This window comes from Giraffa tippelskirchi, chromosome 5, assembly GCF_054371585.1.
Source record: "Giraffa tippelskirchi isolate mGirTip1 chromosome 5, T2T-mGirTip1v1.2.pri, whole genome shotgun sequence".
Taxonomy (NCBI): Eukaryota; Metazoa; Chordata; class Mammalia; order Artiodactyla; family Giraffidae; genus Giraffa; species Giraffa tippelskirchi.
In genome coordinates this window covers 37,542,925-37,554,538 of record NC_137279.1, presented here as the reverse complement: position 1 = coordinate 37,554,538, position 11,614 = coordinate 37,542,925, and the positions used below count along the sequence as shown (strand labels likewise).

The window sequence follows — 11,614 nt, the reverse complement described above, 5'->3', positions numbered from 1 at the left end:
AATATTGAATCACTATGTTATACACCTGAAACTAAGTAAATCAACTGTACCTTGATTAAGGTAAAAAAATCAGTTTTCTTGTAAAAAAGAAAAGAAAAAAGTACATTAATTTTTCTGAGCTCAGTTTCCTTATCCAAAAAAAGTGAAGAACAATAATAACAATTTTCTCACTCAATACCTGGCAGGTGCTATTTTTCAAGCAAGATTTGCTTAGTGGTCCCAGCTTCTGCCCCTTTCTCCACTTCTGTCATAACACATTTCCTTTCCTGAACAACCCTTCTCCCTCATCCTGATGCTTGCCAACACAGTTATGTGGAAGGGGCGGTGACATCAGTCATGCACACTTTAGGGGGGATTTAATCTGCTGTGTCTCTTCCCAGGGCCATTTTCCCCTTGGAGCCCCTTTTGCAATCACAGGGAGGAGGTCCAGACCTGCAAATTACAGACCAGATCTGCAAATGGGAATGAGATCCTGGACGACCAGTTGACGGAGGCACTGCAGAAGACACTTCTTCACACCCCTAGTGTCCCACTAAATAGATAACCATCTTGCAGTCATCTTTGCTTTTTCCGTTATGTTGACTTGGTGGGGGAGAGGAGGTGTTGGCACCTGGAGGAGATGTGATAGAAGGCATTCCTGAATGACTTCATCTCTGGGCTTTGCCTCTCAAAATTCCTGTCAAATCAGCTCTACCCTTTAAGGGACGGAAGAAGGATCAGCATTCCAGGAGTTCCTTGTCATACCCAGACTTTTAATCAGGTGACACTGGAGAATTAGCATCCTAGTGCAGGAGGTCGTGAGAGGGCGGGGAGGGGGTCTCAGGCGTCTCTTGGCCCCTGCCCCGTTCTTGTCTTTCTGGCAAGACCGGAGTTGAGAAGAGCAAGACCTCTCGCGTTGGTGGCTCAGCGTGATCAGAACCACGGACAGCGGTCAGCGCGCCCGAGGGACCTGCGGTCTGGCGCCGGGCAGAGTTACAGGCTTGCGCGCTTCCAGGCGGGGTGCCGAGTTCCAGGCGGGGAGGGAAGACGCGCTGCAGTGATGGGGTGTTGGCTGGGGCCGTGCTTTGTGAGTCACCTCGTGCGCCCGGCATTTGCGTCGGGTCTCTGATCGCTGGGGTTCTCTCTGCTCAATCCAGGAATGGGGGTGGGGAGAAAAGAGAAAAAAATTCCACGCTAATGCCCCCGGGTTTTTTTCAGAAAAGGAAGAAGAGAGAGACAAGGACCTATTGGTGTCTACCCCTCCCTGCCTACGCCCCCATTCCCGCACCCCACCCCTCCAACCCCCCCCCACCCAGGGCGCGCGTTCCAGCTCCCGGTCAGGCCCATTTCTATACAAGGCCTGCTCTCCCCAGCCTCCACCCCCTCGGCGCAGAGAGGTGCATTCCCCCGCCCTGAGCTCAGCGGGTCGGGCCGGAATGCAGCCGATAAATCAGAGATAACCCAGAGAGGCAGGGCCGGCCCGGCTCCCAGGACCAGGGATAAAAGGCCGCTGTTGCCCAAGGATCCGGGAGAGCGCCCACCGGGCACTAGAAGGTGAGAAGTGAAGCGCAACCCAACGAAGCAGCCGCGGCCGCAACCTCTATCCGCTCCGCCGGCGACATGGACCCCCAGACGGCGCTGTCCCGGGCGCTCCTGCTTCTCCTCTTCTTGCACCTGTCGCTGCTAGGATGTCGTTCCCACCCGTTGGGTGGCCCCGGCCCGGCCTCGGAACAGCCCGGGTTACAGGTGAGAGCTGCCGAACTGCGTAAACCCGGTTCGCCGGGAGGGCGCGGACAGCAGCAATTAACGGGTCCCCCCCCCTACATCCCAAGAGGTCCCCTCCCTCTCTTGGGAATTAGTGATACGGGAATCAGAAAGGGAATCAGAAAACGGCGAGACTGGGTGCGGGAAGCCGGTACCCAGCGCTGTTGGATCGCTTTGGCGCCATCGAGGGCGGCTGGGCCCAGATGCGGGTTTCTGAAGCTCCGGCTCCCCCACCGTGCATTGTAGGAGCTGCTGGACCGTCTACGAGACAGGGTCTCGGAACTGCAGGCGGAGCAGCTGGGCGTGGAGCCCCTCCAGCAGGGCCAGGGCCTGGAAGAAACCTGGGATTCTCCGGCAGCAGCCGCCGCGGGGCTCCAGGGGCCCCGCCACAGCATTCTCCAGGCCCTGCGGGGCCCCAAGATGATGCGCGACTCTGGCTGCTTTGGGCGGAGGCTGGACCGCATCGGCTCCCTCAGCGGCCTGGGCTGCAATGGTGAGTATCTACCCCCATTCCCACTGCACATCACCATTAGAGCCGCTTCTGGGTCCGATGTGTCAGGGGACCAAATTTTGAACAAAGAACATCACTCTTCCTTGCTGAAAGTCCTCAGGGCCAAGGCATGCCTTTCTGGAAATATTAAATTTGGACAACATTCATTTTCATGTCTGGGACCCCTTCTATCCACCTCCTGCCTCTCTGACCGAAAGGGGCAGAGTCACCTTAGGATGTAATTCAGTCATTGTTCAGCAGGCCCTCCTCAGAGCAGAAAGAGTACTTAACATTTTTCCTCCTAGTTTCCCCTAAACTGTCTAAAGCTGGGAAGGCAGAGGGGAGGGTCACCAGGGGTGTGGTAATCCCTGGTTTACAAGGAGGAAGGGGAGGTTCAGGGAGATGGGTTAATTCCAAAGCCCCAAACATGCAGATGAACTGAAGAGAGGGGTGGCAGGGATGGCACAGGGTGAGGGAAAGCTCCGATCCTGCCTGTCTCCCACTCCAAAGTCATCATCACTCTCTCTTTTTCCCCCACAGTGCTGAGGAGGTACTAAGAGGAGGTCCTGGCTGCAGATATGGCTGCATCTGATTCTCCATCAACCCCTGCTCCCCTTGGAAGCAACTCCTATTTATTTTTATTTATTTATTTATTTGGTTGTTTTATATAAGATGGTTCTTATCTTTGGACACAAATTTTCCATGATGAAATAAAGTCAGTATTATAGCTTTTTTCTTTTGAAATTCATTTGTCTCAGTGTTTTAAAAAATAACCCATCATTAAAAAAAACCAAAACCCTGTGTTTTCTTGCAGGTCCCAATGGTGTCCATTTAATGGTGGGGTGGGGACACAGCTTCAAGGGCTGATGATCAAGCAGTTGGTGGGAGGGGGGCTACTTTTCTTTAAGGTTTTTTTTCATGTTCTGAAATGTCTCTAAACACCTCAGACACTTGAGACACTTTCCAGAAACTACTTTTGAAAGCCTGACAGTTTCTCTGTGGGAGCTGAATGGACCCTAATGTATTCCTGCCACATGAGGGTGTGTGGCAGGATATTTGCCCCTTGACAATAGCCTTCCTTCTGCCTAGAATTCTGTCACTGGAGGCACTCTCCATAAATTTGTTGTTTCCAGAAGCTCTCAGAGATCGAGGGCAGTGTGTGTGTGTGTGTGTGTGTGTGTGTGTGTGTGTGTGTGTGTATCAGAGAGAGAGAGAGGGACGCTGGCTTATTTGCATTCTTGATGAGTGTGAGTTCTCCCTCCTGCCTCCAACCTCAGGTTCAGGCCTTCAATTCCTGATGTCATCCTGGAAAGGTGACTTCAAATCCCCAAGTTTAATAGCATTTTCATTTTCTGAGCCCACAAGCTTAGAAGGGCCTGAAAGAGGCCCAGCATTTCGGAGTGCCCTTCCCTTGGGGTCCCACATTTTTACTTCCTCTCTGCCCTAGAGAGGAAAGATTTTTATTCTAAGGCAGAAAAAGAGACAAGCCCCAGAACCCTACTGTGCTGCCTTAATCTGCTGGGAGTGCTGGTAGGGGGTCACTGCCCTCTCCTCTCAGGATGCCCCTCCCCCTGCATCTTGGGTTCCAGGCATCCCACATCATGTGATGGAACTTGCTCTTGCTTTCAGCCTATGCAGTTTCCTTGGCCAAGGATGCCTTTTATGGTACCAGCTCAGCAGGAGGACAGGACTATGAGTATCCCCATTTTATGGATGAGAAAACTGAGGCCAAGAAAAGGGAAGCATCTTACCTGAAAGCATACAGCTGCTAAGTTCCAGAGCTAGAATTTGAGCAGGGATCCTCATGACTCTGGAGCCTGTACTCTTTCCCTGAGCTCCAGACCTTTAACTGCACTCTTATGACTTTCCTGCTGTCCTCATCTGATGTTTCTTTGAGTGAGAGGGAACCACAATTGGTGGGTCTTTGTGTTATTTCTCACTTTAACCCAGTTTGCATCTGAGGTGATAGATATCTAATGACATTAAAGTTTTGAAAATAAGGTTTTAGGACCAATTTATCCTAAAACAAAAACAAAACTGTGAGTCATTTTTCCTGATGTTTTGATAGTTAACATTTATAAAGGACTTATAATGTGCAGGCACAGTTCCATGAACTCATATTAGCCCTCACAACAGCTATGCAGGAAGAACTCTTATTATCCTTCATTTTACAGATTGAGGCACAGAAGGGTGATATGTCTTGCTCAGGGTCTCTCAGTTGGTAAAGTGGCAGAGCCAGGATTCAAGCCCACACAGGCTGGCCCAGCATCCATATCCCTAACCACTGAACAGTCCATCCCTTCCCAGGCCAGTGAATTAGGCTTGCTGGTGGGATGGAAGGTCCCCTCGTAATGGCATCAGTCAGTTCAACATCTGGGGCCACTGCCTATTGTCAACTTCCCTCTGCTGCTCAGATGATGAAGACAGATTCCTCCCAGAACACCCACTTTACAAACCCAGCCCGCACTTCAGAAGTCTTCCAGGTAAGTCCAGTTCTTCCATATAGAGGGCTCAGGTGATAGAGTCTATGCATGATACAGATACATCCTGTTACTTGAGGTTTTTCACCCAAGCCAAAGTCCGGGAAAAAGGACTCCAAAACAAACTGAAGAGCCAAATGTGACTTCTGGAGGGTGGGAAGTTGGTGGTCTGATGTGCCCAATGGAATGACATCTCATCAAGCTCCTCCTGTATTTGGTGTTTATGGGCAGTGAAAAGGCACATGCACCATCTAAGGATGCCCTTTAAAACCAGCCCTCCCTGACCTGTGATCCTGGCCCCTTCAAACACATCCCCATGGACTTCAGCCATGGCCTTAATCTCCTGACTTACCTATGATCAACCTTGTCTTCCAAAGAAGCTGGCAGATTATGTATCTCCATGGATGCTTGCCACTGTAACCTACCCAGAAAGACATGTTGGTGAACACTGACCCACGCTTCACAGCCCTCAGCTTTGCAGCTGGAAGGAGTTTCAGTAGAGGGTGGGCCTGTTCTGCTGGGTCTCCAGTGTTGAGGCTATTGAAGTCAGGACAGTGTCAGACCTGAATTCTTCATCTCTTGTCACCGATTTTACACTCCCCTCTACATCCTTTTGTGGCAGCTTTGACCCTCCTGAGAATGATTTGTGGCAAGAAAAGAATGCATCCTCCCCACTCCCCCCGCCCCCTGCAGAACCAGGTCTAAGCACAAAGTCATGAACTTGGCCATTTGTCTTGTTCATATTGTAGTTCTCAGCTGTCTATCTCTGTCTCTGTAGAATTTTTCATGAAATCAGTGCATTTCCACTAAGTGGCCTGTTTCTCTCATGGGATGAAGAGCCAAGCCTCATGGAACTGTGTGGGCATTCTATAGCATTTCAGCCCTGGGACAGTGGCTCCCACTCTCTTGCCCCTAGTATCATGTCTCTGACCCTGCCAAACACAACCCCTGCCCTCACAGTGTACACCAGCCCTACTTCCATCCAGAAGGAACCCACTTTCCTGCCTGAGGACTTTCTCTGGCAGCCAGAGCCCACTTCCTGGGGGCAGGCAGGAAGTGCTGGGAAATTGACATGGACCAGGAGCAGCACTCAACCCACATCTAGTAGTGCCCTCGGTTCACAGGTGGTGTGCATTTTTCACTGGTCCCCAGATTTCTCTGCAGGGTATGGGGATTAAGCTGCAGCTGCCCACGGTGATCACTAAACCCCTCTCCCTGGTCACTTCCCCAGTCTCTTGCCAATATTTCCTGGGATTGTCTCCAAAATAAACTACTTTGCTTGACTATGTGTCTCAGGCTCAGGAGAACCCAAACTAAGACACTCCCGAATGAGTAAACCTTCTTCCAGGGATCCCCACCCTTGATGACTTCAGCCCTTGGAATCTTCCTTGACTCCATTCTTTGACTGGACCACCCAGGCAGGTACCATCTCCATTCCTCCTTCTTTCCCTCACCACTCATGCCCATATTGATACACCAGCTTCCTAAATGGCCCCCCTGCTCCAGCCTTCCCTACTTGGTTCTTTTTGCATCGGGGGGAGAGAGCAGAACCCTCATGCCTTAGCCAGAGGGAGACTCCTCCTCCCTGTGAGGCCCCCAAGGAGGGCATGTACTCCAGGTATGTCCATGGGTGGTATGCTGGAGGGGGTGTGGTGAATCAAGGCATTGCGGAGAAAATTAAGATGAGGTCATAGAGTAGGAGTAGGGTGGGCTCCTGATTCATTATAAGAGAGTGAGTGTTAGTTACTTAGTCGTGTCTGACTCTTTGCGACCCCATGGACTGTAGTCCACCATTCTCCTCTGTCCATGGAATTCTCCAGGCAAGGATACTGGGGTGGGTTGCCATTCCCTTCTCCAGGGGATCTTCCAGATCCAGGGATGGAACCTGGGTCTTCTGCATTGCAGGCAGATTCTTTATAATCTGAGCCACCAGGGAAGCCCAATTCAGTCTGACTGGTGTCCTTACAAGAAAAAAAGAGAGAAACCAAGAGAAGGAAGAGATGAAGATCAGAGAGATGCATCTGTAACCAAGGAATGCCAAAAGCTGCTGGCAGCTACTGGAAGCTGCAAGAGACAAGGAAGGATCCTACCTTACAGGTTTTAAAGGGAACGTGGCCCTGCTGACTCCTTGATTTTGGACTCTAGCCTTCAGAACTGTGAGACAATACAGTCCTGCTGTTTTAAGATACCCAGTTTGTAGTACTTTGTTACGGCAGCCCAAAAGATTCGATGCAGCACCTTCATCCTTTTCTTTCCTCACTGACTGTTCCAAGATGCTGGGTGCCATGAAACTCTCTGGAGATGTGTACCATGACCAAACAACCAACAACCAACCAACACACCAACCAACCAACCAATAACCAACCAACCTACCACTAAATTGTTTTCTCAAAGCTGTGACCAACTTGGTAACCTATCACTGTGTATTTGCTTTTTCTCTTTCCTTACCTGTGGTGGGCAGCCTCTGAGATGGTCTGCAGTGATGCTCATCTCCTAGTATTCATGCCCTTGGTAATAACCTCCCTCTGAGTATGGGCTGGACTTAGTGACTCACATCTAATGAAAAGAGGACAACAAAAATGATGGGATACCACTTCCAAGATTAGGTTACAAAACGATGGTGGTTTACCTAATGCTTTTCTCTCTACCTAAAAGAAGTCAGCTGCATCTCTATGGAGAAGTCCATGTCATAAGGAAATGACATTTCCAGGCAACAGTCAGTGAGGACCCAAGGCTTTCCAAAAGACACAGGAGTGACCTTGAAAACAGGTCCCCAGCCAAGCCTTGAAATGACCATAGCCCTGGCCAACATCTTAATTGCAGCCTGTGCAAGCTCTGAGAAAGTTGGTATACAGCTAAGCAGAGCCGGATACCTGGTCCACAGAAACTGTTAGATAATAGATATGTGTTGATTAAAGTTGCTTAGGTAGGGACTACCCTGATGGTCCACTGATTAAGAATCCACCTGCCAATGCAGGGGACACAGGGTCTGTCCCTGGTCTGGGAACTAAGATCCCACATGCTGAGGGGCAACTAAGCCTGTGTGCTACAACTTCTGAGCCCTCACACTGCAACTACTGAAGCCCACACACCCTAGAGCCCATACTGTGCAAAAGAGAAGCCACTGCAATGAGAAGCAAGCACACAGTAACTAGAAAGTAGACCCCACTCACTGCAACTAGAGAAAGCCCGTGCACAGCAACAAAGAGCCATTGCAGCTGGAAAAACAAAAGTTTGCTAAGAGGTGGGTAATTTGTCACATAGCAATAGTTGACTAATACTTCCCTTTTCCCCTCACCATTATTGCACTTAAACTAGAAGCCCCCAAAGCTTTAGCAAATACACTTGCCTTGGGCCTTTTCCCCTGGGCAATCTGCTCCCAAATTCCAGTTTCAGTCACTTCCAAATTGCACCAAAGAAACAGAACATCATTTTCTAAGTCTAAAGCAATCTTTCCTAAATACGACCAGTGTCCTACCAGTTTCTCCAAACTGGGGCTTCTGCTTTAGGCTGTTTAGGTCTGACAGAGTCATGCCAAGAATGTGATGGGTTTTTCACACCAGTTCTGCACATGTGTAACATTGCTGGGCACTCATGGCTCCCTGAAGCAGCCCGCAGCATTCCCCTGAAGGATCATGAAACCAAACTCAACTAAAACTGGAGATGCCCCAATTCTGGATTCTCACAGCCGTTTGCAACCTTCATTCCATCATATGACTAAGACGACTTCTTTCCAGTGATAAGGAAATAAAGGCTTTTGATTTTTCAGCTAGTGGAAGAGGTGGGGGTGGGGGGTGGATCTGGTCTTCTGTGTCTTTTGCTTTTTACTCCCACAGGCTGGCTTCTAAACATCCCATTAAATATTAACTCCTTCACACACACACCCTGAAGTGGATCAGGGGCATGGAAAGGAAGAGAAATTGTACGTTAAGTCATTTTCCATTTCAGGCTCAAATTGAAGGCTTTCATAGCATTGGGGTAGTGAGTATATTGGGGACTATCTGTTTTCCCTGGGCCCTGTTAGTGCAGGAGGTGGTAATCTGTACAAAGTCCTCAGGGCAGAAAACTAAATATTCTTTTCGGCAAAAAAAAACAAACAAAAAAAACAAAACAGAGACAAAAGAAGAAGCTGAAAAAAATGACACTTGTGCCCCCACTCCAGATTCACTCTGGAACGGGAAAAGTAACTTTAAATATAAAAGTAAACTGAAAAAAGTTCTGAAATTCTTCTGGATTTGCACGGGACTTCCACTTTTCCTTGGGCCACCAACAGACTTCAGAAGAGGAGCTGGACAAAAGAGCAGCATCCGCCCTCAGAGGCTAAGCCACGGCAGAGGCCACCCACCACGGTGCCCTTCCGGAAGTCTTGCCCGAATCAAAGGCCTGTCTTAAAGGGCATCTCCAGGAGACAGGCTGTCTGACGCACACTCGAGGAGCATCAATTCCCCCAGGGTGGCTGCCCACTGAATCCTCTTTGCTAATAATAACCCTGCCACCCGAGCAATTAAGCTGTGAATGCATTCCAGGATACGGTGGTTCTTGGCCCCCAGAGCTCCTCGTCAGAATTGCACTCATTTTGGATTTGAAGTTGAGTTTGGTCAATCCAAATTAGTAAAGGGGTTTGCTTTCTCCTTTAGAATGAAACTACCTTGGATGTCTCTCACGTCCCCTGGATACGTACTGCCTTGATATCCTGTCCTCTTGCTGTGTAACAGCCTCTCCATCTGACCAGCCAAGGACTGAGCACAGGTAGAAGAGGAACAGCCAGGACAGAGCTGTCATTCCATTTGCAGTTCCTGAGGTTCTAGAGGGTAGATTGAAACAAGTTAGGTGTGTAAATATGTGATGGTAAGGCAGGAGATAGATGGGCTCCAGGTTAGGCATTCACAGCTAGCTTTCTGTTTACATTTCATGGGGCAAGAAAAAGGGGTGTCAGGCTGGACCTGTACAACTAGCCTCCTGTTTGCATTGCCCGAGACAGGACATAGGTGGGCTCCTGGTTAGGCACTTTCCAGGTGGCTCAGTAGTAAAAGAATCCACTCGACAAGGCAGGGGATGCAGGAGACACAGCTTTGATCCTCAGGTTGGGAAGATTCCCTGGAGTAGGAAATGGCAACCCACTCCAGTATTCTTGCCTGGAAAATTCCATGGACAGAGGAGCCTGGTGGGCTACAGGCCATGGGGTCACAAAGAAGGCCCTGAAGATGCATGCGATTTGACTGCTTGGGGTTGCAATGCAGGGTTCTCATCCCTTCAGTGTAGTGTTTCCCCTCTGGACTTGATTGAGCTCGCTGCACTCTCTCACTCCTGTTTACCCTCTGAAATGGAAGTAACAATAGAAACAGGGTAAATAGCCAGGCTTTGTCTCTTATGCACACCTTCAGATAACAATCATGGCAAGAACAGAGTGGGGCTAAATCTTGTTTGAGTGAAGGGTCAAGAAATCACATATTCCCCCTCCTTGGGGCAAGGGAGACACTACACATGTGCAGAAAGTCTCCTTGGGGGTCAAAAGTCAGGGGATGCCAGGCCATAATGAGTCTTGCTTCTTTCCTCCCAGACGCCTTTGTGTTGAAATCCATTTGATTGGGAGGGGAGAGTCCTGAGACAAAGTAGCCAGGGGAGGCAAAACAGACTATTGGCCAGAGGAAAGACAAAGACCCGGAAAACTGGCCCTTTCTAACGGATTTAAACTTTCCAAAGGTGTGACTCTGGAAACAGCTCTCACAGAGTTCGCCCATGCGTCTTTCTGCATGCACTCTGCCTTTCCAATAAATGTTTTATTTTTCTCTTTACCTTCTACCTCTTCATCAGAATTCCTTCTTATCTCAGTAGGCAAGGACTGGGGATTTAGGCCCTAGCTGCTGGCCTCTCTGGTCTAATGGTTAGGATTCCTGGTCAGGGAACTAAGGTCTGGATTCCAGCTCACTACTGCTGCTTACTGCAAGATACTGCCTGCTGCTGCATGCATAGAAAATCAATGGGGCTTGGGTGTGCTGATTTCCTGAGATAGTCCACATACTCACAGACTTGCCAAGCATGCAAAGCTACAGCCCCACGGCAGGGGGAAGGCAAGGAGGTGCTCAGAGACAACCTAAAGGACTGGGACTAGGGCAGTGTTTAATCAGGAACTGAAACTAAAGGAAACTTTGTGCTAAGAAGCGACAGTATCTGAGAAGTGGGTTGAGATTACAAGCTTTGGCATCAGATCTGGGGTTTGTGTCCTGATCCTGCTGAGTGACGTTGGGCAAGTGACAGATGCTCTCAGGCTTGAGAATGGGGACAATACCCACCTCCTGGGGCTGGTGATGAAAAGGGAAGAATCCACATAAAACTCTCAGCACCATGTCTCACACATTCCAACCAACCAATAAAGATAACCATTATGAGTATCATGCAGTTATATGGCAGTTCACACTTCAGATCAGTTCAGTCGCTCAGTCGTGTCTGACTCTTTGCGACCCCATGGACTGCAGCACACCAGATTTCCCTGTCCATCACCAACTCCTGGAGCTTGCTCAAACTCATGTCCTTTGAGTCGGTGATGCCATCCGACCATCTCATCCTCTGTTGTCCCCTTCTCCTCCTGCCTCAATCTTTTGCAGCATCAGGGTCTTTTCCAATGAGTCAGTTCACACTTAAAAATGCATTTATATAGTAACAGCTCTTTTAAGGCTCACAGATAAGGAAAAGAAGGCCACAAAGATGCATGGAATTTAACTTCTTGGGGCTGCAATGCAGGGTTCTAATCCCTTCAATGTAGTGTTTCCCCTCTGGATACATTGCACTGAAGAGTGTATAGCATTGGGTCTGGCACTTAGTAAATGGAGGCCAGTGCTGGACATTTTCTCCAGTGGTCATGTATGGATGTGAGAGTTGGACCAGAAAGAAGGCTGAGCAG

At 49.3% G+C, this 11,614-nt stretch overlaps 1 protein-coding gene and 1 long non-coding RNA gene across 2 annotated transcripts; one reads left to right on the top strand and one right to left on the bottom strand.

Moving 5' to 3' along the window:
• Positions 1 to 1,519: 1,519 nt before the first annotated feature.
• Positions 1,520 to 2,915, top strand: NPPB (natriuretic peptide B). Its single transcript, XM_081486010.1, has 3 exons — positions 1,520 to 1,725; positions 1,990 to 2,236; positions 2,774 to 2,915. Exons 1-3 carry the CDS (start codon positions 1,600 to 1,602, stop codon positions 2,788 to 2,790), a joined length of 390 nt encoding a protein of 129 aa, XP_081342136.1. The 5' UTR covers positions 1,520 to 1,599; the 3' UTR covers positions 2,791 to 2,915.
• A 5,946-nt stretch (positions 2,916 to 8,861) lies between these two features.
• Positions 8,862 to 11,282, bottom strand: LOC145506535 (uncharacterized). The gene is made up of 2 exons (XR_014054006.1): positions 9,849 to 11,282; positions 8,862 to 9,517 (listed from the first exon to the last, which is right to left on the bottom strand). It is a non-coding gene; the product is annotated as an uncharacterized LOC145506535 (long non-coding RNA).
• Between the last annotated feature and the right edge of the window lie 332 nt (positions 11,283 to 11,614).

Coding starts and splice junctions, on each gene's coding strand:
- NPPB (XM_081486010.1), top strand. CDS start 1,600: ATGGACCCCCAGACGGCGCTGTCCCGGGCGCTCCTGCTTCTCCTCTTC. Junction 1,726..1,989: donor CGGAACAGCCCGGGTTACAG/GTGAGAGCTGCC, acceptor CGTGCATTGTAG/GAGCTGCTGGACCGTCTACG.